This window comes from Ciconia boyciana, chromosome 29 (genome assembly GCF_034638445.1).
Source record: "Ciconia boyciana chromosome 29, ASM3463844v1, whole genome shotgun sequence".
NCBI classification, from domain to species: Eukaryota; Metazoa; Chordata; class Aves; order Ciconiiformes; family Ciconiidae; genus Ciconia; species Ciconia boyciana.
The window spans coordinates 1,483,002-1,509,496 of NC_132962.1; the positions used below are offsets into that span (position 1 = coordinate 1,483,002).

Below are 26,495 nucleotides of genomic sequence, written 5' to 3' on the forward strand. Positions count from 1 at the left end.
AGGACAAGGACTTCACAGACTCACAGAATCGTATAGGTTGGAAAAGACCTTTAAGATCTTCGAGTCCAACCGTAAACCTAACACTACCAAGACCACCACTACACCATGTCCCTAAGCACCTCATCCAAACGGCTTTTAAATACTTCCAGGGATGAGCCTTGATGGACCTTCATCTGAACCCCTGTGTCTGTTGTATATTCTCAAGGAAAAAGTCCAATCTCTTGCTTGACTAAAGCCCAGTGTGTCAGGGATCACATGGAGCCAACACCAAAAGGAGCAGTCCCATTTCTATGTGTTCATTCCCAATTCTGACTCCCCTTACACACAGAGTCAGGATTCAACCGAGCTGCAAACTACTCCAGCTCCTGGATTGCTGCTGACTTTTCACCACCTCTATTTCCACAGACTCGTTGTGTTTGACAGTGCAGAAAACTCAGGTTTATCATCTCCCTGTCCAGTGGGTTTTAGAGAGGAACAAGGATGACTTTTCCTTCCTCCAGTTATTTTAAGCAATTTCTAAAGAAAACTTGTGGATAAAAAGAAAAAGAAAACACACAAGGCAGAAATTACTTAGAATTGCACATTTACTTCTAATTCCCCATCGGTGTGAGTTTGCAGGCACCCAGGAACAGTCACTTAGTGATTAAAAGATCAAAATATATTTTAAGGCATGGAAATGGCCTCTTTTTCCACTAAAGAACTTAAACACCGCTACGCTTTCATTTGAGGCTTGGGCTGGAGGGAAGAGGTTGTCCTTGGTGGCAGGGCAGGTGCCAGCTCCAGCAGCTACGTCTGTATTTTGCATTAAACATGTAAACAATCATTGAGGTTGGGATATGCCTGGGGAGTCCCCCTTCCCTTGATTCCTTTTCTAGGTTGTCCCTGGCATATGATCTCTCTGGTCCCACCAATTCCCCTCTGTCTAGTGGCTCCATCTCCAGCTATGGTAGCATCTAGGATGGAGAGATGGGTCTAAGGCTATCCAGACCCTCCAGCCCAGGTCAGGAATTTCTGGAGGGTCATCAGAGCTCAGAGCCATGCAAAAGCTTTGCAGAGCTCCTGCTCCATGCAATGTTTTGCATAGCCCACGTTTGTGGCACCCGGAGCTGCAGAGGCTTATGGTGGAACTGGGACAAAACTCAGCCCCTGGTTTGTTTCCCAGGAGTGAGTGGATGGGTTTTTTTTTTTTTTTCCTGAGCCTTGGGAAAAAAGTTTGAGGTGAGCATCCTCCATCACCAGGAACCATGGGTAGACTGTCTCCCCTTTGAAAGAACACCGCAGAAAAGCAAAGATCCGTGCCTTGCTCACAGCTTCAAAAAAACACCACCCTCCCTTCCTGACAGTCCAAGTAGATTCGTATCCACTGGGGGACATTGTGTAGGGTCAAGGGGGTGACATCAGGAGAGGTCAGAGCCTTGTGCCCATCTCTGCTATGATGCAGTGCCCACGCGCCTGCTTCAGGCTTCAGGGGAAACCGACCCTCCCTCGGCACTGACTCCTTGGCCACCCCGATGGCCCACAGGCCTTGTCCGTAGACCTCCGCCTCCCAGCAGTGCCAACCCGATGTGCAGCCCCTGGAGCCCAGCACACAGGGATGGACTTGAACATCTCCAGGTTGAAGGGCAGGTCCTGCTCACAGCTTCCCCACCACATGACCCTGCAGTCTTCCAAGAGGTGAAGCTCAGTGTTGGCCGTCTTCGGGTCCAGCGTCATCTGTGCTGGAGGTGGAGAGAGAGTCAGGCTCATTGCAGCAGATTTTGGGGGGCACATGGCTTTTTCTCTCCCTTCCTATCCATCCGATCCAGTTGGGACCCCTCCAGGCCTTGCCTCATGGTGGGACCAGGATGAGAGAAGGAGGAAAGGAGGCAGCGGAGCAGTTTAGGTTAATCTTTGGGGACAGCAGAGCTTGTTTTACTATATTTTTTTATTTAATATGCTGGATTGGTTGGGCACACGTTTGGTTCACTTACTTGTTAAAGGAAGTCTGAACTCCAATATGCCTAAAGGAAAGAGAAAGAGAAAAATATGAGAGGCAGAAAGATAAATTGGTCTGATTCTGGATTTCTTCAAAAATCCAGAGAGTCAGGAACAAGCTTGGGGGAATGTAGAGAAACTTGAGGAGAGAGAGGAGAAAAACAGGTCTACACATAGGAAATTCACCCACTCACAGAGGGGCTGCTGCAAAGAAAACGAATACAACGACGCATTAGAGCACATCTGCGATGAGGAGCACAGGAGAGCAGCAAGACCCTGTCTCCACGTAGTTAATGTGAAATATGTGGGACCCAATCAACAACAGCAGCAGGCAGGTAATACCAGACTAACACTTGCTCATTTGCAATCCCATTATTGGATCTTGAAAAAAATCCCTCATTCAACAACCAGGATGTATTTCTTTCACATGGCTTCACTCCATCCCTCCCTACCAAGGAGCACGATGATATTTTCCTTTTTGGACCTGCGCACGGTACCTTGAAATTTCTCCATAGCCTCCTTGAAGACGGCGGTTTTCTCTGTGAAATCGCAGAATTTCTCTTCCAGCTCAGGGGAAATATCAAGTGGCTGCGAGAACATTTCCCTCTCACACCTGGAAGGAAAGAGGGGAGGTATTTAATGCTGGTTGTAGTTTGCTACTCAATGTTTTATCAGCAGTCAGCGGGGAGAATTAGTGGAGGGAAGACGATGGGTCTGCACCATTTCGCACATCTTAGCACATTACACAACGTGATCACACATACCCTTGTAGATGTTTATTGATTTGCTTCAGCTGTGAAAGGATGAGGTGGTTGTGTCAGGGTCCTAATGGGAATTAACATCCCTGAGCAGATGCACCTGGAACCCCACACCCCCACCCATGGTCCAGGCTCTATTTAAGCTCAGCTGCTTTAGAGGAGTATCCATGCATGGCCATGGACCCTACTGATCTACCCCATGGGTTGCCTTCTTGGCTTGCCCCCAGCCTTGCCTCCTGCCCATGGACCCGCCTGATGCTTTGGGCTGCCTCCAGCCGCTCTTCCTGGCGTTGCTTGGCTCTCCTTGCTCAGGTACATGGAATGGGGCTGTGGCCGGTGATGTCTCCACTCCCTGTATGGTTGCGTGCAGCTCCATAGGGAGCCACCAGCCCTTGCTGCGCCCTGACGTCTTTTTCCAGGATGATGCTCATTTTTGTTACGCTGAGCTATTTCTTCAGCAATGGCTTAAGAGTCTTGCCCAACATGTCCCCACCAGATAGTCACTTTGAGAGTGTAGGAACCTGCGCCCTTCAGAAATGGAGCCCTGTCCTCCTAGTTCAGCTCGTGCAGGTGACTGAGCTTTCAGTGCCAATGTGCCTGAATTTATCATTAATTAAGTAGAGAGGAAGAGCCCTCCTTCCAAACCCCGGTGTCCTCAGTCAAATCCAAAGGCTATATTGCAGAAGGGCCAGCCTGTCCCTACATGATTTCTCCTAGTAGCCTGCCACAAAGCTGCTCTGTTGTGGTGAAATTTTGATAGGAGAAGGACCACATACCTGCTTAAGGTGGTTTTGATGTCCTCAATGAGAGAGAAAAAGAGACTTAGTGACCTGGAATACCTCTCCTTGGAGTACCGGGGTCCCACTGTAATGAAGTCTCTCTTTTAGCATGTTGGGATATAAAACCGAGAGCTGGAGACCAAGCTGGTGCTCAACCAGTGCTTTCACAGCAATTTTGGGAAGCCTGGGGTCTCACCTTCAGGAGTTCACAGGCTGGCTGCTGGCATATCCTCTCCATCTGCCCAGTCAGTGTGCCCAGGTTCATGGTCTCCTCCAAAAGCCTGGTGAGGATTTCTTCATGCACATTCATTATCTCTGTGTCCAGCTGCTCTAGATGGGCCAGGAAAAAGGACTCCTGCTCCTCCAGGAACTTGTGCAGCTGCTTATATTTGGTCATGATCTTCTGCTTTTCAGCTTTTGTCGTCTTCTGCCAAGGGCAAGCTGAAGCTGGTAAAGGAGAGAGCGGGACAAGAGCATCAAGAGTCAACGGTGGGTTATGGATTAGTGGGATCCACCAAAAAGATGCATTTGGGGAAGATACAAACCTACTCTCCCTTCCCCACACCCCTTGAGTATCACCCACCCATGGGAGCGAGGAAGAGGAGATGTTCCTCCTTTCTTCCCCCATCCTCTAAAAGGAAAACTGACGGGCACCTACAGTGTAGTCCTGGACTCTGTCATCTTTATCCTCCATGGAAGACTGAAGCCTCTCTTGCTCTAATTTCAGAAGCTGCAGTTAGGTCTGAATTCATTCCTGAGAGGAAAGAAATAAGTCCCTTGTTTAATGGCATCGTCTGGCATCAGAGGTAGGCTTTTTGCTATTGCAACACCAACTGTGGTCCTTCCTGGTCCACAGCTGGCTCGAAACTCATTCTGGGTCTTTCCAGCTTCTCTGTTGCAGGAGGAAACCAATTTCAGGTTGGCCTGCGCTGCCTGCAGAGGCGTCATGGCTGGAAAGTACCTTGTGAGGGATGAAGCCAGGAGAAAAAAAGGCTCAATGCAAAATTAGAGCAGGCTCATCCAGGCTGCAAGCAGCCCAGCTGAAGAGCTTTCGCATCTAACAACAGCTGGTCCACAGCAGCAGGAGACAGATGGGCCCGGCACCTGCATCTGCTGCTGATGTAAGAAAGTTTCGATCCCTGGAGGATGGCATTTTGCTGTGAGCAGGGCCATTTAGCTGGGAGAAACACCACCTTCATTTGAAAAATGTTTTTTTTTTTTCTCTTAACTTAGTCTTAGGTCAGATGCTAGTAATTGATGTAAAGCTTTTAGAATTAAAAAATAAAATACAAATAAGGAGCTGAGGGTAAAGATTGGTGCAGGGGGAGTCGATTTCTTTGGAAATTCAGTCATGGTTGCAATCTCATGGATTTTGGCATAACTTGCCATGCTCAGCAGAAACAACGGGGAACTCTTGACTGCTCTTGAAGTAAGTGTTGGGAAAGCTTTGTGACACCCGTGAGTGTTCCAAAGCTATTAACCTCCTCCTTTTTTTTTCTTAACCAAGGTCAAGAAGACTTCAGGGAGCTGTGGAGTAGGAGAAGGGCTGAGGATCTTTTCTTTTTTTTTTTTTTTTCCTACTGATCTTCAGCATAACTGATCTTGATAAGGAACCCGCATCCTGGAGGAGAGAGCCATTTATGGCTGCTGGATAAACAAACGGTCACGAGGCTCAGTAAACCCCTGGCACTGCAAATCATGAGGTTAAAAGGTTACACAGGGATCGTGGTGGTGAGAAATCATGCGTCTGTTCCTTACTCTTCCCTAAGCCTCTGCTCGTGGCTGAACCCTGGGGGAGATGACCCCTTGGTCTCCAAGAGCGTGGTGCTCCTGTGTCCACCTCTTCCTCAGGGCAGGTAATGCCACCTCAATAGTTGGTATCAAGAGACAAGGTGCATCCACAGGTGGTTTATCCCAGAGCCCAAAGGCTATACAGGTATCCGCACCCATCAAGAGTGGCAACACCAGGGACTTCTGGCCCTTTGTGTGTCAACGTACCCAAAACCCCCTCACCTTGTACTCCTGGACAGCCTTGTCCATGGGAACTGCAGAACGGTTACGGTGCACCTTGGACCTGTCGCACACCACGCAGATAAGCCTTTCCTCGTCTTTGTAGAAGAGCTTCAGGGCTTCCTGTTGCTCCTTGCACAAGTTCTCCCCTCCTTCCACTTCTCTGACTGGTCGCAGGTTCAAGCTCTTGGCTACTTCAATGATGTTTGCCAACTCCCAGTTGGGTCAGAGGCTCTGCTGGGGCACCGTCTCCCTGTGCCAGGGGCAGGAGAAGTTGGGGGTCAGTCCTTCCCAGTTCCGAGTGATGCATGCCTGGCAAAAGCTGTGCCTGCAGTGGATGGACGCGGGGTCCTGGAAGAGTTCCAGGCAGATGGAGCAGGAGGCTTCGTCCTGGAGGCTTTCCACAGACATCTTGGCTGCCATGGAGAGCGACCAAGTTTGTTTCACTTTTCAATGATGAGGAAGGAGAGAGAGTTCTCTTCCTGATTCTAAGCCATTGGTTAAACTGAGATCCAGCCCCTTTCCAGCAGGGCTTTAGGCAATATATTTCCTTCTATTGCTCTCCTGGTGCTGGGAAGTAGCAGTTAGACAGCTGCGGAGGAAGAGAATTGGAGACGCCCATCCCATTTTTACCCTTTCCCAAAGGCACTGGGATTTTTCAGTCTCCAAAGCCTGTCCTTTGAATCAGTGGAGACCTGTGGATTTGGTGGCTCAACAGCAGCTAGAACAGGAGTTTCACACCCTACTAGCACCTAAGAGAGGTTGTGGTGCAGCTGGGGTGGGAAACAACCACTGTCTGAAAATGCTTCTGAGCTATCAGGAGTGACAGGGCCTGGCCAGGGCTTGGGAAGGACCTCGGCGCCCTTCAGGACAGTGTCTGTAGAGCTGTTTGGGAGGACTCTAACATCTCTTGGGTGACCCTAAGGGTTCAAATGTACAATTCACTGCAGGACAGGGCCTTCCTGGCTGTCAGAAGAAATTTCTGCCGCTCCTGACCCCTGAGACATCAGCTTTGCTCTTGGGGTAAGGGGACATCAGACTAACGCCCTGCAGAGATTGCTAGGGGTCAAAGATGCTCATGTGTCCCTGGAGATTGCTGGTGCCTCCAAGACCTTGCAAGGGCCCAGCAGGTTTCTCTGATCTGCAGCAACATAGCTGAGAGTCTGGACTGATGCTTTTCCTTCCTTTTCCTGCTCTTTAAATCCTTTTACTTTTAAAAATTGTTGTTGTCCCTTCTTTCCAGCATCATTCATTTGCTATTGCCTTTCAACTGGTTTCCAGTCCAGGTGGTTTTCAGGCACATAAGCAGGAAGAGTCATTGCTATTCCCTCTCATCACAGCTGTGATGAAGCAAGAAAGGCTTTGTTCAGTGCTTTCATTCGAGCTTTATAAGAAACAGGTCAAGAGAGGGCAGCAAAGCCACCAGGGTTTGCCATGCTGGTGGTGGCACAGCACCATTGTCCCAGTTTCTCTCTAACAAGAAAGAGAAAACAGCCCTTGAAATATAGAAAGACACTTTAATGCAGTCATTTTGCATATAAAAATTTATATAAAACTGCTTACTAAGCTTCCTGACCCAAACGTGTATATATAAATTGCAGAAAGGCAGAATTCAAGCTCTTTCTGATCATCTTTGCTCCTCCAACCTCTGATTTCTCCCACCCTGCAACTCTGAGAAAGGCAGCTGAAATCCATGGGGTTCAACACCAAAGCCTTAAAACGTGTATGTTCTTGCCAATACCGTGAGGTTTTTGGCTCATAAGAGGTCTTGCTGGGAAAATAGCAGACATTACACTTAATTCAGTGGTATCCCCTTTTCCTTTCTAGTAACTAAACCAGGAACCGGAGCCAGCTTCTCCAGCCCTGCAGGAACGTCATTGTTGAATGTCAACAGTGAACATTGTTGGATGTCAAGGTAAGGAAAAATTGGAAAGGATGGGAGAAGAAGAGAAGGGATTAAAGCCGTGAAATTGGTGTCCCAGGGGCTGTTGCACAAATTATAGGCTTCATTTTCCTGCTCGTCCCAGGGTGATATTCCCTAGCAAAATCTTGGAGACTACCCAAATGCTAAACAATCCAGAGGTCTGCCCAAGATGATCCCTTCTCAATCTGCTGCTCTTGAAAACCCCATGAGAATGAGATTCAAAGTGGACACTGGGACTCGTTTGCTCCACTTTATTCTTTACTGTCCATAGAGTCCTGAAATATAGTGTGGTTTCCTGTATCAAACCAAAGGCTTGTCCAGAGCATGCATGTCCGTCTTGCTGCCCATGCTGTCTCAGGGAGCCAGCTGGATCCTGGACTCCCAAACCCAGAAGAAAGGCAGGATTTTCTCTCCATTAAAAGAAGTCGGAGGAAAAGCAAAAGCCAAGGTCTCATTATCGGCATCAAAGAAAGCCACGTGTCCCTTCTCATAATCCAAAGAGACCCGGATAGTCCTTGGCCTCCCATTCAGAGGCTGAACTGTTTCGAAGGAGGTGAAAGCTTGAAACCTGTCCCCACAGATGCCAACAGCCCAAATCCCCTGGGAAGGGTCGAGGTTAATCCAACCCTTTCTCCACGCTGAGTCTCTGGCCACCCCCACAGCCCAAAATCCCCTGCTCCCCAGCCACACTTCCCAGTAGTGCCTCCCCACCGTGAAGCCTTCGCAACCCAACACGGAGCAGTAGGTATCAAATCTCTGGGGATTGTTGGGCAAATTCTGGGGCGTTTCATCCCACCTCACGCTCCTCCGGTCCTCGGAGAGGATGAGGTGGGGGTTTGCTGTGTCTGGATCCAGAGTCACGTTTGCTGATGGGAAGGAAAGCACGAGAGAAGAAAAACAGCATGTCAGAGGGAAGGTGATGGGTATTTCCCTCCATCTGCACCCTTCTGTTTTTTTCCAGGGATGAAATTTTGGCCTGACCGAAGCTGTTTGGTAAAGGCTTTCTCGATGAAATATGCCATACAGATCTATTTAAAGGCCCTAATGATTTGTACTATTTTTAATTCTGATCAAAGGGGAATAGAAATTCATCTTGCCAACCCACCAGGAAAGTGTGAATTCCCTGCTTTTGCTGTGTTTTCTTGCTTGGGTCCCCTTTTTCACCCCAGTAGACCTCCAGTCTCCCATGACTTACCCCATTGCACATCCAGTTCAACTGGGAGACTCTCTGGAAGGAGAGAGGAGGAGAGAAGTGCTGTTAGTTTGTTTATGGGGGAGAGGGAGTGTATTAGAAATGGGTAAATATGAGGAGGTGCACTTTTCCCCTTGCAAAACAAGCAAAATCACCAGGTGAACAAGTCCAGCTCGGGGATAGATGGACCTTCAAACCCGATATGACCAGCTTTATGAGGATATTTCTGTAATTCAGAGTTGGCTGCACCAATTACTAATTGGAGATCAGAGGAGGGAATGGGACAGTTATTTGAACATGGAGGAAGGTCTCAAAATAGCTCGTTCAGGGCTTATCTATGTATACCCCACCATCCATTTGCAGCGTGTTGACTTTTCACGCTGACTCCCTTGCAGATGGCTAGACGTTACCTACAGCCCGTTTGGTTTAAATAGGACCAGAATCAAGAGTCTGATTCATTTGTTTTGTGTAGCTAAAGGGAGGGGCTTGCTCTAGTCCTGCACATTACTCAAGCATTCAGACGTGTGCAAATACACCTGGGAACACAGGTACCTTCCCTCGTCCAGCTCCAGCCCCAGATAGGAGGGTTATCGAGAAACTAATCATTAGCATTCCTTAGGCTGGGCTTTATGCTGGTAATTGGCTAGTGTCCACTCCCTTCCAGCTGCAGAAGTGTGTTTGGATTTTCCCCTTCCTTTTGTACCTTTGAATTTCCTCAGGGCTTCCTTCAGAATGATGTTTTTCTGAGATAAATCCTTGAGTCTCTTTTCCACTCTGGGAAACTTCTCTGTCAGTTGCTGGAAAGTCCTTGCTTCACACCTGGAAGGAGAAGACTTTTGTATTCCTTCCTTGCTGAGCAAGCTACGTAGAAACCCTGCTTAGAAAAGCTGCTGGGTAAGCTTATTTCTCCCCAGGCATCAGGCTGAGTCAGTTGAGACATTTCTGGGCATATCGGTGGTCCCAGTGTCCCTGTGGAGGGGACACATTTGCTCTGGACCTCCTCAATGGCTTCGATTGGATATTGGCTTCGTCCAGCAGGAGGTGGTGGGGATGTGATCTCACCCCAGGGCCATCTCCTCCCTAGCTTCTTCCTCACCCTGAGTGCTGGGGACTCTGGTAGAGAGGATAACACCTCCTGCTCCCCCATTCCTGTCCTCTTTGTGATGCTGTGCTGGGGACAACCGTCCCCTCCAGAAAGGGAGAGCCACGTACCTGGTCAAGGCACTCCTGGCATCCTAAAGGAGAGAGAAGATGGGAATTAAACTTTGAGCGATCTTCAGGCCCGTTTATATCTCTTATCTCCCTCAGCTGTTGTTTGCAAGCACTTCTTGCTTGGTTTGGGTTTTCTTGTGCCAGCACAGAGCAAGATCAGGGACCTCCTGTACTCATACAGTGGCCCATTTGGTCCCTCGCTAGAAGAAATGCTCAAATACAGCTGGTGGAATATCATGTCCACTTCCAAGCGCTGCTTCTGCTTGTGTCTGCCTGATGTGGTCTCTTGGGGAGGGAGAGTGTGGTCCTGTGCTGGGTAGCCTCATCCCTGGGCTTAAGCCAAGATTCATTTATTAGCTCTTGCCACAATCCTGCAAGATGAGCGTCAATCTCCCTTGCTTTGCCTGGGGTTGGGAGGGAAACAGTTGGTGGACGCTTCCAAGACACTGAAAGACTAATTCTGGGGTCCTCCGCCTCATGGGTTGGATGGGACATAGCATAGCTCGTTAATGTTGACATACAGCGTACAATATGGCTTCTTCATGAAATGAACATCTAAATAAAGTACTCAAAACATCAAGGCAAAGAGATTGGAGAGAGGGGGAAGAGACCACCACCTCAACAGCACATTCAGAGCATTGCAAGCTCTGTTGCCCAACTCCTCACTCTCACCTGCAGGGATTTATTCTCTGGCTGTGGGCTTATCCCTTCCAGCTCCCGGATGAGGTTGCCCAGGTGGGAGATTTCCATGGAGATCTTCCTATCGTTCTCGGTCTGGGTCTGCACTATCTGCTTCTCCACGTCCTCCAGCCACATCAGGAGGAGACGTTCCTGCTCGTCCTGGAACTGGTGCAGCTGCTTAAATACCAACATGATTTTTGACCTCTCAGCTCTCGTCTGCTGCTGCAAGGAACAGTTGGGGAGGGATGAGAAGAGAAGAAATCAGAGACTTACAAAACCTGGTTAAATAAAACAGCAGCAAGGACTGGTCTTTGGCCCTGAGGCCAGTCTAAGTCCATAGCACGTGGCTCTGGGTCCCCTTTGAGCTTTATGTTATGTGATACCCTGTGGAGTCATAAAATGCTTCTGGCCTTTTTGAGGGGTTGTTTTTATTTTTCAGCTGGAGAAACATGAGGGCAGTGTTGCTTCATGTTTTTCCCACAGCCCGGAGGGAGACCAGGCATTGCATGCAGGCATCTGCGAGTGTTTGATGGGACAAATCCTGCTGGGACAGTGTTTGAGGACACCGGGGTGAGAGGAGGATTCAGTGGTGAGATCCCGTGGAGGCTGTTGGAAATGGTCCCTGGCACGTGCAATTCCCCAAAACTCCCAGGTGTTGGCATCGAGGGCAGTAGCTGGACGGCACGGGACCGAATCCCGGCCAGGGACTGCGGCACAAGCAACCAGCAGCACGTTCATGGTGTTTTCCTTCCATCCCCACTTTATTTAGCAGGAAAGACATTGCCCACCTCTGCTCACCTTCACCCCGGCAGCCTTCCCTGTTCTCATGAAGCTGCAATGAAACATCTGTCAGGCTTTCTGCTTCTGCTTTAGAGGAAATCACCATCTCTCACTTCCTTAGCGCTAGGGATCCATTCCCCAACCTCTGGCACCCCAGAAGAGGGCTGGGAGGTGGTGGAAACATCTGACATGGTGCAGTCTCCAAAGGAGATGTGTCTGCTGGATGCTCAGATGCCCCAAGCTGCCACAAGAGCCACCACCCTCACTGGGACCGACAGCTACGCAGCAGTAGAAAAGCCCCATCAGGGTCCGAGTCGGACACAAGCACCCCCATGGACCTCATGCTGGGTGTGGCTGACCCATCTCCAGGGCTGGATGGTAGAAAGCAGCTCCTGGGGTGCGGCGAAGATGGAGAGGTCTGAAGCACCGTCCCTCTGGAGCGCCATCCCACCACCCCATAGTGCAAATCTGCCCAGGAGGACCCCCATGCCCGTCTCCTCTGTCTGAAACGCGGCTTAGCTAAGCTGCAAGCACCTCCCTTCAAGCATTCAGAAACCACCTCGCTCTCCACTAGCGTTTTGTAGCTGCCGATTTCCCTTTGAGAAACATCTGCGTTTCATTCGCGGGTGCCTCACCAAGATGGAGCGAGTGAAAGAGAGATGGGCCCATCTGGGTGGAGCAGCTGGAGGTGTTTTCCTCCTCACTGCAAATTTAGGTGCCAATCCAACATCTTTTAACCTGCAGAAGACACCTCCATGCACACAGCAGCAGCGAGTACCTACCAGATACTTCTGTCTTCTCTTTTCCCCAGTCAGTTTTAATCCTTGGAGCCTTTCTCTTTCATCCTTGAGGCTCTTCAGTTTGCTTTGGATTTGCTCCTGGGCATAAAAAAATTAATTATATTAATCTGCAAGTTGTTGGGGAGAGGGATGCACGGCTTCAACGTTGCTCTAGCTAATTCCTGGTGCATTTGAGACAAGCAGAACTTGGAAATATTTAAATATTCTTTATTCTGTTGCCCCTCTTCACCCCAGACCTTTTCTATGAAGCCTCTTGTGAATGACGAGTCAAACAAAGGCAGTATTTAACATTGCAGCCTCATTTACACCCCTGTTCTGGTCTTTGCCAGTTCCTTCTCCCAGTGTATTTGTGCCCAGTTATTTTCCGCATTCACCGTAATCTGTTCTGCCTTCGTTGGCTCTTTTTATCCCCTCATGAGCACGACATCCATTTTTTTACCTTTAATCAGGTCCCCCAAATTGCTGCAACTTCCCATCATCTGCAAAATCAGCTTTTCTGCTCAAACTTGTCACCTTCAGCTCCTTCTGCAGTCCAAGCAATAATATGAATAATGTCCCCAGAGTTTGTTTTTAGGAGGAGATGAATTGCGCCTTAGAAATACCTGGGTTTTAACATCTAAAAGACCCTCCCGTGACAAATGCCAATGGACGTTTGCAGCGCACACATCCCACCCTGACCCCCTCTTATTTTTCATCAGCTTATTTTCTCCCTCCTGCCCCTCACTTCTTCTTCCCCCCGGCTTGTTTCGTGCTCGTGGTGTGACTAATGTCACCTTTCACCTCCCCATTCCCAGTCATTTCTTCCCCTGTGGGCAGGATGAAATGTCACCGAGTTTCCTCCGCACAAGCGCTGACTCCTCCTCCTGACCCCATCCTCCCTCAAGGGAATTAAAAATGCCTCCCAGCATCGTTGCGGTTATCCTGAGATAGTTGCTCAGAAAGAAATTCCTTCGGGGAGAGATTTACAGTGGAAAGGACAACTCATCTGGGATTTCCAAGGCAATTCTTGCACAAAAATTAGCAGCAAGAGCCCTGCCTGTGCACAAGTGAGTGAAGGTGGGGTCTAGCTCTGCTAATTTGGGTATTTTCTATGAGCTACCGGCCTCAGCTTCCTCTGTGGTCCCCAGAGAGGGTGACAGCAAATAAAGCGGTGGCTTTTTGTAAAGGGATCCAAGCTGACAAGGTCACCCTGAGAAGCTTAAACTGAAATCCCACTTTGGAAGGTCGTGGTGAAAATCAGGCTTTAATCAATTCGTGCCATCTGGGGGTGACCCTAAGAGTGGCTTTTGCTGGTGGGCTGGGTCTGACCCAGCACCCTGAAGTCTCTGCTTGCCCCTGCATGCCCCCAGGCCAACCTGTGCCCCTCACCATGCATCCGGGCGCCTGCAGACCGGGGTGGCTGCATCACATCCAGGCAGGGCTGGAGCCAAGGCAGCGATGCAAAGCAACCCCAGCTAGATGATCTACCAGCTCAGCCCAAACTGCTACATCCCCAGTCTTGGGAAATCCTACGGGACATCCTTCCCCGTATCCTTGGGAAGGTGGAGAAGCCCCTGGCCTAGTGGACCTCAGCCTCTGATGGGCCAAAAAAACCCCAAAACATCAGAGCAAAGCACTGCGCTGTGATTTCTTACTTTGCACTCCTGGGCGGCTTCTTCGATGGGGGCAACGGTGTGAGCGCGGTGAGCGTGGGAACGGTCGCACACCACGCAGATGGCCGTCCGGTCCTCCTGGCAGAAGAGCTTGAGCGGTTCCTGATGCTTCGGGCACAGGCTGCCCGCTCCGGCCCTCAAGCTCAGCTTCTTGGCAATCTCCGCCAGGTTCCTCAGCTCACGGTTTGGTCTAAATTTTCTTTTCTGGGCAATTCCTCGGCACTGGGGACAAGCAAACCTCCGGTCTGATTTTCCCGAGCATCGTGTGATGCAGTCCCGGCAGAAGCTGTGCCCACAGTTGATGGACACCGGGTCACTGAAATAATCCAGGCAGATGGAGCAAGATGCTTCTTTCTGCAGACTCTCCAGCGGGTCGCACTCGGCCATGGCTGAAGAAGAATCACACAATTACTTTTGCTTCATTGAAATTTTATTTTTTTCTTTCAGCAGCAGCTGGGAGTTTCCTTCTCGATTAGCCTTTGCTGTCTGAACTGGGAGGTCTTGTTTGAAAAGTGCAGCCTCGTAAAGGATGTAAAAGGAAGAAGGGGCGGAGAAAGGGGAATTTCAGGCTCTTTTCTGCGCGAAACACAGTTTTGCAACACCCCCCTGAAACCTGAGTCACTCCAAAAGGCGTTTCAAGATCTTCAAAAGTTTCCTGCTAAAGAGAGAGGAGGGAAAAGAAGTTCCTTGTCCTGACCCGTGACCTCCGAGTCCCAGATAATGAGTTGACGGTGGGGAGCATTCGGCAGCAAGAACAGCTTATGGACGCCACCACTCTCTCCTTCCCCCTCACCAGCGTCTCTGTGCAGCCAAAACACAAAATTATGGGTAAGAAACCCCTTTCCTCCCTCTTTTTCGCAGGTGTTTTTGAGCCCAGCTGGAGGAAGAGCCACGGGGCTGATCAGCAATAGCTGAGCTCAGCGCTGGTGCTGGATACTCCCTGTTGCAGAGCTCAGCATCCTCACCGCTCATTTAGGAGGTGATCCCAGCTCTCAGGAGGGCAGGACGCTCCCACAGATCTGCTGGGACCGGGAATAAACCCAGTCTGAGGCATCTCCAGGTCAAACCCTGCCCAGGCTGAATCAGCTCGGTGTATATTTTAATTTTCAGCCGGGGCTGATCAGCCAAATCAGGTTACAGCCCTGCGACACATTCGTGCATTGTCATGTACCTCTTTCCTTCCTCCGTACGTGCTCAAGCCAAGGAGTCGCTGGTTTAATTGCAAATGAGTAATCTAAGCTCTGCTTTCTTCTTGGCCACCTCTGCAGCTGCAGCTCTGGCCACGCAGGACGCCTGCAGCTCCCGAGCTGCGAGAAGTGACTCAATGGAGGAAATGAATCACGCAGCACCAAAAAAAATGAGAGAAGTGCTTCAGACGTCCTCGGCGAGATAAGTCAGGGCGTGCTCAGGGGTTCACCGCGGTCGTTCCCTGCCCCGAGGTCAGGCACCAGGATTGGACCCATCCTGAAAGGGTTTTGGTCGAGATGGTCTTATAGACACCTCTGTGCTCTCCTCCAGCAATGACCAATTTTCCACCTGGGGAAAGGCTTTTCCCATGCCAAAAATACTCCTGCCTGCACGTTTGGGCACAGGATCTGCATTCCCTGGTAGCAGATAAATGTTCGTCTTGTACCCACCCGTGTGCTGTTGCCCACCGATGCAAGCGCTGATCCCAACCTTCAGCATCCTCCCTTGTGTCTCCAACCTGCAAATCCAACAATCCCACCTCCTTCAGCCAAAGCTTTGGGAAATAATATTAATTAACACCAGGCTCACAACAGGCTTATGTGTGGCAAACCCACCCCGCTGGACGCCAAGTTTCGATGCTCAGCTTTGAATTATCAGCGAGTCCACGATCCCCTCGTTTGCTGCACGAGGGTTTCAAAATCCTGGTCCATCCAGATTTAAAATCTCCATTTTTCTACTCCCCGCAAGGGAAGGAACTCAATGTACTGCAAAGCCACGTCGGTTATTTTTTAGGTGATGAAAGGCTTAGCTACTTTTTCCAGTACATTGCAGGAAATGAAGCTATGCTGACCAGTCTCTAAATTCACCGCTATCTCCCTCCTTCCCCCTTTTTAAGATGAAAACCTCTAATTCAGCTGAGAAGATGCTGATCTCCTTTTTTTCTTTGCTGCGGCCATAATTCTGACCCCCGGTGTGGTACCTGTGGTTTTTATACACAGTACCGATCAGTACCTATGGATGAGTTAACTATAAGATCATAACAAGCCCTTTTAAGGAAGGCTAAAAGAAAATGAAATGTTCTTTTCCATTTCTCACAAGCGTGGTGACAATTCGACCTCAGTTCAAGCTCTTTGGGGTCTCTCCAGAATAGCGGGTTTTTATATCATCTGCGTAGCTGCTACGATGCTGCAGCTCTTGCTTTCCTCGGGCATTGACTTTGCGCATGGATGTGAGCTCTTCTGCCTTAGGACTTCTCTAAATCATGAGTCAAAAAAAAAAAAAACCAACTCCAAAAACCAGAGGGGAAACATGAAGCAAAAAAAGGACAAATAAAGACAAGGAAATGAATGTAGAGGGAAAAGAGTGGCAGTGAGGGGAATTTGCATTGCAGTCCTCCTTTCTGCTTCAAAAAGGGAATAAGAAATGGGCTGTGATGGGGGCCTGATTGCCTGCGTGATGCGAACTGGGGTTGGAAGACTTACATAAAGGAAAAATGATGGAAGAAGGGCTGTGATTAAAACTTATAAAGGAAAAATGGTGGGAGAAGAGCTGTGATTAAAACATATAGAAAGGAAAAATGATGGAAGAAGGGCTGTGATTAAAACTTATAAAGGAAAAATGATGGGAGAAGAGCTGTGATTAAAACATATAGAAAGGAAAAATGATGGAAAAAGGGCTGTGATTAAAAGTTATACAAAGGAAAAATGATGGAAGAAGGGCTGTGATTAAAACCTATAAAGGAAAAATGATGGAAAAAGGGCTGTGATTAAAACTTATAGAGGAAAAATGACGGAAGAAGGGCTGTGATTCTCACCCCTGCTTCCCGATCTTTTCTTTTCCTTCTTTCCGCAAAATCGAACCCTTTGCTTTTACTAAAAACATGAAAAGTTGGGGCTGAGCCGCTGTGCAAGCGGGTTTTGGGGGGAGGGATGTAGTTTTGTGCCCCAGGGAGGGGAGGAAAAGTTCAAGCGCCCAACGTGGGGCTCGAACCCACGACCCTGAGATTAAGAGTCTCATGCTCTACCGACTGAGCTAGCCGGGCGGTTGGTAGCGAACCCCCGCGGCCACAACCGGCCCTGCGGCCCCCCGGGAGCGGCGCAAGATCCCGGAGCGATTCTGGGCATTAACGGCACCGGGAGCCGGTACCGGGGAGCCCGCACGGTCCCGGGGAAGAGCCGCTCCCCGGGGGGGGTATAGCCGTGTGTTACCCGGTATTGCCCAGCCCTGCTGCAAGCCGCGGGGCCAAGGCGTCTGTAAGAGCTGTGTGAAGGGCTTGTGTGAAGGCGAGGAAAAGAAAGAAAAAAGAAAACACCAGGAAAAGAAGGGAAAACTGAGTGTTTCTGCCCGGTTTCGAACCGGGGACCTTTCGCGTGTGAGGCGAACGTGATAACCACTACACTACAGAAACGCGGTGGACACGCATCGACCCCGCGGGACTACGGCTGTGCAGCCCTCGCCCGTGCGGCGGGAACCGAGGGCCGGAGTCTCGCCGGGGGCTCCGCGGCTCCGGCGGAGGGAAATGTCCGGTGGGGCAGCAAAAAGAGACATGGAGAGGGGGTAAAGAAAATTGAAGGCCGCCCAACGTGGGGCTCGAACCCACGACCCTGAGATTAAGAGTCTCATGCTCTACCGACTGAGCTAGCCGGGCGCTGTGGAGAACCCCCGCCCGCGCCCCAGGTGGCGCCCCAGGCAGCCACGCCCCCGCCCGCGGGGGCCCCGCCCACGCCCTTCAGCCCCCGCCCCTACAACGCCGGCTCGTCCCGTCCCCCCCAGACCTCCAACAGCAACGAGATGGGGGGGTAGACAAGCCTGCCGCCGGGCGGCGGCGGAGACCACAGAGAGTGCGGGGTCGCCGTGGCCTCTGTCGCCGCCTCCCTCCGCGCTGACTGCACGGACAACGGGCGCCTCGGTTCCCGCGGCAACGCGGGCGACGGAGGCAGCGGGGGAGAGGGGGGGCGGCCGCCCGTCCCGCTTCCGCCCACCCGGTTACTTAGCAACCCGCCGCCGGCTCTTGGCGCGCCACTTCCGGTCAGGTGATGCTAAAGGGGCGGGGCTTGCAGCAGGGGGCCGGAAAGCGGAAGCGTTGTGGCGTTTCCCGTCTGTTGGCGGAGCTCGCACCATAGAGAGTCAGCGGCGGCGGGGGCGGGAGAGGGGATAGAGCGTCTCTCCCGGGCCGGGGTCGGCGAGCAGCGGGGCGGTGACGGGGCAGCGGCCTAGCGAGGCCGGCACCTCCGGGCCCGGCTGGGCTGAGGCTGGGGCCAGGCCAGGCCCGGCGGCGGGGATCGCTGTGGGGAGCGGTGAGGCCTAGAGCCCGGCCCCGCTGCGGGGGGGGGAGGCCGTTGTTTGGGGAGGAGTGAGGCCTCCGCCGGGGCCCGGTTGGGTCTTGGGGGTGTTGTGGAGTGCGGAGCAGAGCTAGGCCCGGTTTGGGGGGGGGACGGGACAGGGCAGGAACGGGGCCAGCCCCCGGTTTTGGGGGACGGGGGGGTGCTGAAACGAAGCACTAGCGAGGGGTGGAGCCGTGCCCGGCCCTGGAGGGGGGGAAAGGGGGGGGTTGAAAGAGGAAGCGACACCCCAAGGCCTTGGTGGCACCCGGGTGGGGACCAGCCACCCTTCTGGGTTCGAGCTGGTGCCCACCCCAGCGTCGGGAGGAGCTGGGGGTCAAGAGGGAGCTCAGGGCCCTGTGAAGAAGAGGAGAATCTCTCAGCCCCCCCTCCCCATGGCGGCCACAGCAGTTTTAGGAGATGGGGTCCCTTCGGGGGGCTCCAGCGGGCGTTTGAACCCGGTGGAGACGCTGCAGGAGGAAGCCATTTGCGCCATCTGCTTGGACTATTTTGTGGACCCCGTTTCCATCGGTTGCGGGCACAATTTCTGCCGCGTCTGCATCTCGCAGCTGTGGGGCGGCGAGGCCGAGTACGAGGTGGCCTCGGGGGCCGCGGCGGTGGGCGGCGGCGAGGTGGGGATGGGTGACGTGCTGGAAGAGGATCTGGAGGATGAGGAGGATGAGCTGGATGAGGACGAGCTGGATGTGGAGCAGGAGGAGGAGGAGGAGGATGGCGGCGCGGAGGAGGAGGAAGACGACATGTGGAGCGAGGAAGAAGACGACACCGACCTGTGGGAAGATCCCGTGGAGGAGGACATGTGGGACGGTGGGGTCGGGGGAGAGCTTTACTTTGGGGACGAGGACTATGATGAAGACGTGATGGAGGAAGACGTGGAGGAAGAGGAGGAGGTGGAAGAGGAGGAAGAAGAGGTGCAGACACCTCCTCCCCCTGTCCTGGCCACACGGCCTCGACGCCTCCAGACCTTCACCTGCCCGCAATGCCGAAAAACCTTTTTCCAGAGGAATTTCCGACCCAACCTTCAGCTGGCCAACATGGTGCAAATCATCCGCCAGCTGCACCCGCACCCCCAGCGCCTCGCGCCACCCGCCGCCGGTCCCTCAGTTTCAGGAGCCGCAGCGGGGGTTCCAGGGGTCCTGGTAGCCGTGGGGGGTCAGGGGCCACCAAACCTGTGCGAGAAGCACCAGGAACCTCTCAAGCTCTTCTGCGAGGTGGACGAACAAGCCATCTGCGTGGTGTGCAGGGAGTCGCGGAGCCACAAGCATCACAGCGTCGTCCCTCTCGAGGAGGTCGTGCAGGATTACAAGGTACCGGGGTTTCGGGGTGGGGATAACGGGGTGGTTTGGGGTTTTTTGGGGTGGGGAAAGACAGAGCTGTTGGAGCTGGCAGGAGCCGACGGTGCGGGCTGGGTCATGCTGGCGGCAGGCAGACGGCGTTGGGTGCTCGGAGGCGGCGTACGGCTGGGTCTCGCCGGGCTGGTTCAGCGAGCGGAAGGTGGGGGGGGGGGAGGGGGCGGACACACACGAATGGGCCGTGTGGGTTGGGGTGCAGGAGGCTGGGAAGCCACGAAGCCGGCAGCTGGGTTGGTTTGGATGGGGAGGGCCTGGTTAACCACAGGGAAGGAGGTTTGGAGACCAGGCGGTGATGGTAACGAAGGTAAAGCTGGCTGGATCGTGGAGAAATCATTCTGCTGAGGAGCGGGTGAGCTCAGCTGGTCCCGCCGGGCTGGTTTTGGGTGAAACCCCTCCAGGCTGTGGCGGGTTGAACGGAGCACCCACGTCACGGTGGGTCCACACCTTACAAAGCCTTTCCCGAGCGGCTCTCCAGCCTCGCTCAGCTCGGGCGATACCTGCCTGAGGGTCTTCAGAGCCTGACCCCAAATCCCCAGCAGCGGAGACCCTTCGTTAGGGGTTTTAACGGGGCAGCCTCGCTGTCTCAAAGGCGTCATTTCCCCCTCGGACGTGGCCAGGGACCCTGAAACAAAGCATGGTGGGAGGATGGGACGATGGTCGCCAAGCCCTTCAGGCTGCCCCTTACCCTATCTCTCGCGGCTTCGGTTTCTCCGCGAGGTCATGTCTCGCTTTTTGGGGTTTTCTGGAAGAAAGGAGTGGGGTTTGTTGTTTTTTTCCTTTAATATCCAAAGGTGTCTTGGAGGAGTTGCTGGCACACGTGGTTGCGTCTCGCCTCGTCCTCCCTCGCTGGAAGCTCTCTGGAGCTCTGGCCATGGCTGATACGTTGGCAGCTCCCATCGGAGTTGGCACCCTTTGAGCCCCTGGAGATTTTGGGGGGGGGGTTGGTAGCCAGGAGGAGGCTGGGGGAGAGGGAGGCGGTTTGGGGGGGAGGAGGGAAGGACAGCAGTGGGGAGTCTCGTCCCTGCCTCGGGCTGTTTCGTGGTGGGTTGTCGGAGCGTGGCCGGCAGCGCTGTTTGCTCTTGGGTTGGCTTAGTCCGTTTTCCCCTTTCCTTTGCCATGGGAAAGACGCTGCAAATACTCGAGGAGGCAGAAAAATTAATTTCTAAAGGGCAGAGCTGTTTGTGAAGGGCAGAGGGAGCGTCTTGGGAGGGCGGCAAGGCAGAAGGGGTTGGTTGGGTTTTTTTTTTTTTGAAATGCCAAAGCTTATTCAGCGCAGGGAATCAGGACTGATGAAGCAGGTAGTGGTTTTGTCATTGGCTTAAGCTGATCTAGGACCATGCTGGTATTGAAAGGTGCAGCCTGAAAGGATGGTCTAAGCCTGCCCTAGGTTTGTGCTGAGTTTAGGAGCACAGATCCCTCTCTGGGTCCTGATCCCAACCCAGCGGGACGCGTGCACAATGGCTCGAGCCACGCGTCGAACACTCTGCACTTGGTGACTGTGGATCTGGCATTTGTGGATGTTCCCCATTCTGAGTGGGGCAGGATTTTTGGCTTTCTAATTAAAACCAGCTCCCAGAACGAGCACTTACGGAAAGCGGAAGGGAAGCGGTCTGAAATCCAGGCAGGAGGTTTTGTTTTCAGCCCTGCCATGGAGTTGGGGACCGAAAGAGGAGAGGAAGGAGGGGAGTGCCTGAGCCAGGGATGCCTGAGATGCGTTTCTTTCTCTCAGAACAAACTCCAGAGCCACCTGGAGCCGCTGAAGAAGAAGCTGGATGCGGTCCTGAAGCAGAAATCCAACGAGGAGGAGAAGATCACGGAGCTGAGGGTAAGAGCCGGCTGCTCCTGGCACAGCGGATGATCCTGCGCGTGATTCCTTTCCACGCTTATTCATTTCCCATTTCTCTGTCTTCCACCTTTCACCCTGCCAAAAAATAATCAGCCCTCAGCTAAAGAGGATGCTGAAACACCAGCGCTGGGAGCGTTTTTTGGCCCAAAGTCTGGTGAGGGGGATGAGCAGGGAAGCTTTTCCCCCTCTGCCTTGCGGATTTGAGCTCTCACGGAGGCGTTGCAGTCCCTTTGCTGCAGCCGTTGGGATCGCGAGGGCTGGAAGCTGTTTCCCTGCTGAATTAGAGCTTAATTAAGGGGGTTTTGTGCCTGAATGTGTTGTGGGAATTGGTAGCCTGGGAGAGAGAACAAATTCATGTCCTTTGGGTCTGCCACTTGAGCTAAGGATGCCTTTCCTCCCTCTTCCCCGCTCCGCAGGACAAGATGAAGCTGGAGATCAAGGAATTTGAGTCGGATTTCGAGGTGCTGCACCAGTTCCTGATCGGGGAGCAGGTCCTGCTCTTACACCAGCTGGAGGAACGCTACGAGAGCTTGCTGGCCCGTCAGAGCAGCAACATCAGCCAGCTGGAAGAGCAGAGCGCTGCCCTCAGCCGGCTCATCGCCGAGGCGGAAGACAAGAGCAAACAGGACGGGCTGCAACTGCTCAAGGTCTTTTTTGTTTTTGTTGTTTTTTTTTTTTTTCCCCTATCCCTGGGATGGGAAGGGGAAAGTCGCCATCGGAGATCCCAGGAGGAGGGCAGAGCCCTGCTGCCGTGCCGGGCAAGGCCTCTCCCAGATGTTTTTGAACCCTTCCAAAGAGCTGTAAACTCGGATGATTCACGTAGTTGATCTCTTGACCGTGAGTCCTCGCTCAGCTCTGCGCCGGCAGCTGTCGGAACTCTGGCCCCGCTTTATGGCGAGGAGATAACGTTAGCAGTGGGAATTAAGCAGAGCTGCCAAGAGGGGAGTGGACCTTGCTTCAAAAAGGGTGGTCTTCACGGGAGAGTGTCCTTAACCTGATGGCTAGATCCTTCCCCGTCCCTCCGGTCAGGGATCCCGCAATGTTTGTAGGACCTCAGAGGGGGAAAACCGGGACGCCCCAAGAGATTTGGGGGTTTCTAGGGTGCCTGTATTAGTGGGAAAAGCCTCTACCAAGAGTGGAATCCATGGGATATGTGTCTTTGGGATATTCCCATCGCCTGACCGTGGGAGGGGGCTCATCCTGTCCATTGGGGTGGTTGGCTCGTTGCAGCTCAGCAGGGTGCTGAGCCGTGGCTGCTAAGAGGATTTCGTGTGAGCCACGGTGGGATCGGCCTCAGTCCTCCCTAATCTTTTTTTTTCCTCTTTCTCCCTGCTTCCCACCCGGCTGCCTCCTTTTGCAGGACATCAAAGGCACTTTTATCAGGTCAGTGACTTTCTGTTGGCATCTTCTCGCTGTAAATAGCTTTTTTTTGGGGGGAGGGGGGGAAAACCATGAGCTTTTGTTTTAAACCCCATGCGGTGGGCGCTTTTCCAGGCTGGGGTTGGGTAACGCGAGGGAAAGCTCAGTTGTGCCAATGGTAGGAACTCCTGGCTGATGGCCTGGTGGGGAATAACTGGGATTTTTGGGGATGATGTGGGACATATCGGAGAGGAGAAAGGTGGGGAAGAGATCTCAGAATCCCTCACAGCACCTGGCAGCCACCTTCTGGGAGCAGAGCTGGGTCTGCCCACGCAGACCTCATGCCCCGGGGAAGCAGGAGCTGCTGGCAAGTCTGGAGGGATCATTTTTTTTTTTTTTCCCCCATCCTTAAATCGGACAAGCAGCAGCTCTTCTAAATCGGCCCCCAGCCGCTCGCCGGCAGGTAACGGAGCCGTGTCGGAGCACGGCCTGGCTGTCCCTGGTGCTGGGTGGATGTGGCTCCATCCCCGCCTGAGATTCGGCCGCTTCCTGCGGTCGAGACAGGGTGGGGACCGCCGGCTGTACCAGCGTAACCGGTTCAGCCGATCTCTGCCCCGCTCTGGGTTTTTTGGCTGGGTGCAGGGCATCTAGTTTCTCCTGTTGTGTCTTTACCTCCCCCTTGAGCACACTGAACCCCCACTTTTTCCCCGTGGCAGATGCGAGAACATCAAATTCCAGGAAGCCGAAATGGTGCCGGTGGACGTGGGGAAAAAATATCGCAACTACTTTCTGCAAGATGTGGTGATGAGGAAGATGGAGAAAGTCTTCAGTAAAGTCCCTCAAGGTGAGCGAGAGCTGGCTCCTCTGCCCAAGGGGACCACGTGGCTTCTCAGTGAGGTTCCGGGGAGCGGACGCTGGGCCTTCCCCACCCTCCCAGCCTGGGATTTCTTGTGTACCCCCAGCCTTGTTGGGGTTCCCCCTCCGGCTCTGCCTTGCAGGATTTTCACCCCTTTTTTTTGTTCTGCCAGTCCCCTCAATACCGGCCTCTTCTCTCCTTCCTCTCCATGCCTCTCCTCATCCTCTCCGTCCTTTGATCTGGGTTCTCCCCTAACATGGCTCTGTCTGCCCGTCCCAAAAGCAGAGCTGGATCCAGAGTTGCCGACAGCTCTGTATGGGGCTGGGATGGGACTCGTCTCGGAGCTGAAAGAAATGTAGAGTTGAGGGGGCTGAATTTCTTTTAACTCTATCCCAGACAAAACCAGTATGGACCCACGGTGAGGGCTATCGGTCACGATAGCTGCTGGTCCTGCAGGTACGCACATGGGTGAGGATTTGGGGTTGGGAACTAAGAGGAGGGGAAAAATCTTGGGATCGGGATCTACGGGGAGCTAGAGGTGACCAACGACCCCCTAACGTCCCCGTCTCCCTTCCAGCCGACATCACCCTGGACCCCGACACAGCCCACCCTCGCCTGAGCCTCTCCCTGGACCGACGCAGCGTCAAGCTGGGCGAACGCCGCCAGGATCTGCCGGACAACCCCAAACGTTTCGATTCGGATTATTGCGTGCTGGGTTCCCAGGGCTTCACCACCGGCCGTCACTACTGGGAGGTAGAGGTGGGAGGCCGACGAGGCTGGGCGGTGGGCGCAGCCCGCGAAACGGCTCGTCGCAAAGAGAAGACCGTGGGTCCCCACCAAAAACGAGAAATTTGGTGCGTGGGCACCAACGGGAAGAAGTACCAGGCGTTGACGGCCACAGAGCAGACAGCCCTGTCGCCCAGCGAACGGCCCCGGCGCTTCGGCGTCTATCTGGACTACGAGCGGGGCCAACTCTGCTTCTACAACGCCGAGAGCATGACCCACATCCACACCTTCAACGCCTCCTTCCACGAGCGCATCTTCCCCTTCTTTCGCATCTTAGCCAAGGGCACCCGCATCAAAATCTGTGCCTGACCGGCCGTCCCTCGCCCTCCCTGCTGGCCGCCTCTACCCATGCCGGATCCGGCCTCACCCTGGGATCCGGCCTTGCACACGGCCACGCTCTTTCCCCCTCCAATCCCTCGGATCCCGTTTTGGGATCCAACGCTGCACTTGTCGTCTTGCACCTGCTTGCTCACAAGCCCTCTTCCCCCGACCTCCTGTCCTCCTGCCAGCTCCTCCCTGGGATCTCACCGCCACGCCGATCCGAAGCCAGTTTTGGTCGGAATAGGGAAGGATGCGCCTCGGAGGTGTCTTCCCTTCAGCTCTTCCTGCTAGGAGCTCCCCTCTCCCTTCTCCCGGTCGACACCTAAAGCTTTCCAGCGTGCTCTCCACCCGTGTTGTGCCCGTGGTTGAGGTTTGAGGTGCGTCTTGACTCTCTTCGGACGCGGAGCTCGAGCCCCGGTGCTCCCGGGGGGCGGTTCTGTTCGTCGAGGAGCGACTGCTCTTGGCTTCTCGAAACTCCCATCATCATCTTTCCGAAATCATCGGCTGTCGTATCCCGGTTGCGCCAAGGTGCCTGGATTTCTTGGGATTCACCTTCTGAGCATCTTCAGACCCCAGCTGGTGTTTGGACCCAGAGTCGAACCTGTTTAAACCTGTGATCTTCTGTTCTTCGCCTTCCCTGTCATTTTTTTGGTGGGGGGCGGGGGTCTCAGATCTCCTAACTGTCCCCCCCCTTTCCCTTCGTAACCATTTCTTGTGGGCCTGGCACTTTATTCGGGGCCGAGGAGGGTGCAAAGAGCTGGTTTCCTCCTCCAGAGCTGGCACATCACGGCTGTGGGGCGTAGGAACCGGCCTCCTGTTTTCCCCTTGCAGCTTGAGAGCTCTCAGAGATGGGGATATTTATTTTCTCTCCCCCCTTTATTTTTTTTTCTTCAGCTGCTGTTGAGTTTCCAGCTGAATTCTGTCCCACTCGAGAGACTCTGACCGCACCGGTTGTGTTTTATTCTTTTTTGTTCGTTTGTTTTGTTGGTGGATTGGTATTTTTTTTTCTCCTGTTGGCATTACAGAGCTAGTTCAAAATATTTTTGGCTAAAATGAGAATTAAATGGAGATTTAGTTTTATGAAATGTCAAGAAATAATAATAATAATAAACAATAAGGTTGTAAACCTGAGTCTCTGGCTTATTGAGATCCTGGTGGAGGCTTGAAAGATCTGGGAGCAGTTTCCAAACAAGTCGGGCTAACTGTGCACCAGAATCGGGGTGCGGGTCCCCCCCAGCCTGCCTGGCCTTGCTGTTACCGAATCACCTGTGAGCCTCCTGGTAAACACATATGCTTTAAATCTTGCCTTGTTAATCTTGACCTAATCCTTCCTAATTAGATTAGGTCAGGCCCAGAGCTGTGTGTCTGTATCCCTTCCCAAAGCAGCTGACTTGCTCTTATCCGCCTAAAGAGCCTGTCATGGGCAGCATCCAATGGCCAAGCTGGCCTCACCGAGGGACCAACGTCCCTTCCAGCTCAGTGACATGGGTGGCTTGTGGGTCTGTCAGCCAGAAAAGAGCAAATAAAAAGTCCTAAATCTGTAGAAAATGGCTTGTTTGTGCATGGACTCGGTGCCTGCAGGCTGCTGGGTTGAGAAGTTCCACGTTAAAACCTCCTCTGAACAGCCCCAGTGGGTGACGAGGCCCGAAGGCCTCGCTTTTGTAACCACCGCTGCATCTTAAATTGA

At 52.9% G+C, this 26,495-nt stretch overlaps 3 protein-coding genes and 3 non-coding genes across 10 annotated transcripts; 1 reads left to right on the forward strand and 5 right to left on the reverse strand.

Moving 5' to 3' along the window:
* Nucleotides 1-393: 393 nt before the first annotated feature.
* On the reverse strand, nt 394-4,459 carry LOC140644797 (E3 ubiquitin-protein ligase TRIM15-like). Its single transcript, XM_072847862.1, has 6 exons — nt 4,346-4,459; nt 3,708-3,938; nt 3,509-3,531; nt 2,472-2,587; nt 1,971-2,000; nt 394-1,718 (listed from the first exon to the last, which is right to left on the reverse strand). The coding sequence occupies exons 1-6, from the start codon at nt 4,457-4,459 to the stop codon at nt 1,465-1,467; spliced, it is 768 nt and encodes a 255-aa protein (XP_072703963.1). The 3' UTR covers nt 394-1,464.
* On the reverse strand, nt 3,824-15,076 carry LOC140644837 (zinc finger protein RFP-like). 5 transcript variants are annotated; one of them, XR_012039833.1, is made up of 10 exons: nt 13,745-14,327; nt 12,093-12,188; nt 10,522-10,752; nt 9,850-9,872; nt 9,341-9,456; nt 8,641-8,673; nt 8,157-8,311; nt 5,525-5,937; nt 4,170-4,265; nt 3,824-3,958 (listed from the first exon to the last, which is right to left on the reverse strand). XR_012039833.1 is itself a non-coding variant. In XM_072847981.1 (8 exons), the coding sequence occupies exons 1-8, from the start codon at nt 14,147-14,149 to the stop codon at nt 6,922-6,924; spliced, it is 1,047 nt and encodes a 348-aa protein (XP_072704082.1). In that variant the 5' UTR covers nt 14,150-14,327; the 3' UTR covers nt 5,942-6,921. The 5 variants fall into 5 exon arrangements, 4 of the variants coding, with proteins under 4 accessions (XP_072704082.1, XP_072704081.1, XP_072704080.1 ...); XM_072847981.1 differs by lacking the exons at nt 3,824-3,958; nt 4,170-4,265; nt 5,525-5,937 and adding an exon at nt 5,942-6,994 and having other exon boundaries at nt 8,242-8,311; XM_072847980.1 differs by lacking the exons at nt 3,824-3,958; nt 4,170-4,265; nt 5,525-5,937 and adding an exon at nt 5,942-6,994.
* A 1,842-nt stretch (nt 15,077-16,918) lies between these two features.
* Nucleotides 16,919-16,991, reverse strand: TRNAK-CUU (transfer RNA lysine (anticodon CUU)). Its single transcript has one exon. It is a non-coding gene; the product is annotated as a tRNA-Lys (tRNA).
* A 293-nt stretch (nt 16,992-17,284) lies between these two features.
* Nucleotides 17,285-17,357, reverse strand: TRNAV-CAC (transfer RNA valine (anticodon CAC)). The gene has a single exon. It is a non-coding gene; the product is annotated as a tRNA-Val (tRNA).
* A 167-nt stretch (nt 17,358-17,524) lies between these two features.
* Nucleotides 17,525-17,597, reverse strand: TRNAK-CUU (transfer RNA lysine (anticodon CUU)). The gene has a single exon. It is a non-coding gene; the product is annotated as a tRNA-Lys (tRNA).
* An 879-nt stretch (nt 17,598-18,476) lies between these two features.
* Nucleotides 18,477-25,934, forward strand: TRIM41 (tripartite motif containing 41). Its single transcript, XM_072847947.1, has 6 exons — nt 18,477-19,595; nt 21,370-21,465; nt 21,903-22,133; nt 22,847-22,869; nt 23,562-23,689; nt 24,279-25,934. The coding sequence occupies exons 1-6, from the start codon at nt 18,666-18,668 to the stop codon at nt 24,794-24,796; spliced, it is 1,926 nt and encodes a 641-aa protein (XP_072704048.1). The 5' UTR covers nt 18,477-18,665; the 3' UTR covers nt 24,797-25,934.
* The last annotated feature ends 561 nt before the right edge of the window (nt 25,935-26,495 follow it).

Excerpts from the sequence above, each read along its gene's own strand:
- LOC140644797 (XM_072847862.1), bottom strand. The coding sequence starts at position 4,459 with ATGACGCCTCTGCAGGCAGCGCAGGCCAACCTGAAATTGGTTTCCTCC. Across the intron at positions 3,532-3,707 it reads CAGCCTGTGAACTCCTGAAG|GACATCAAAACCACCTTAAG; the intron begins GTGAGACCCCAG and ends TCTCTCATTGAG. Across the intron at positions 2,588-3,508 it reads ATCAAAACCACCTTAAGCAG|GTGTGAGAGGGAAATGTTCT; the intron begins GTATGTGGTCCT and ends CTTTCCTTCCAG.
- TRIM41 (XM_072847947.1), top strand. The coding sequence starts at position 18,666 with ATGGCGGCCACAGCAGTTTTAGGAGATGGGGTCCCTTCGGGGGGCTCC. Across the intron at positions 19,596-21,369 it reads AGGTCGTGCAGGATTACAAG|AACAAACTCCAGAGCCACCT; the intron begins GTACCGGGGTTT and ends TCTTTCTCTCAG. Across the intron at positions 22,870-23,561 it reads ATCAAAGGCACTTTTATCAG|ATGCGAGAACATCAAATTCC; the intron begins GTCAGTGACTTT and ends TCCCCGTGGCAG.
- LOC140644837 (XM_072847979.1), bottom strand. The coding sequence starts at position 14,149 with ATGGCCGAGTGCGACCCGCTGGAGAGTCTGCAGAAAGAAGCATCTTGC. Across the intron at positions 12,189-13,744 it reads AAGCCGCCCAGGAGTGCAAA|GAGCAAATCCAAAGCAAACT; the intron begins GTAAGAAATCAC and ends TTTTATGCCCAG. Across the intron at positions 10,753-12,092 it reads AGAGAAGACAGAAGTATCTG|CAGCAGACGAGAGCTGAGAG; the intron begins GTAGGTACTCGC and ends TGTTCCTTGCAG.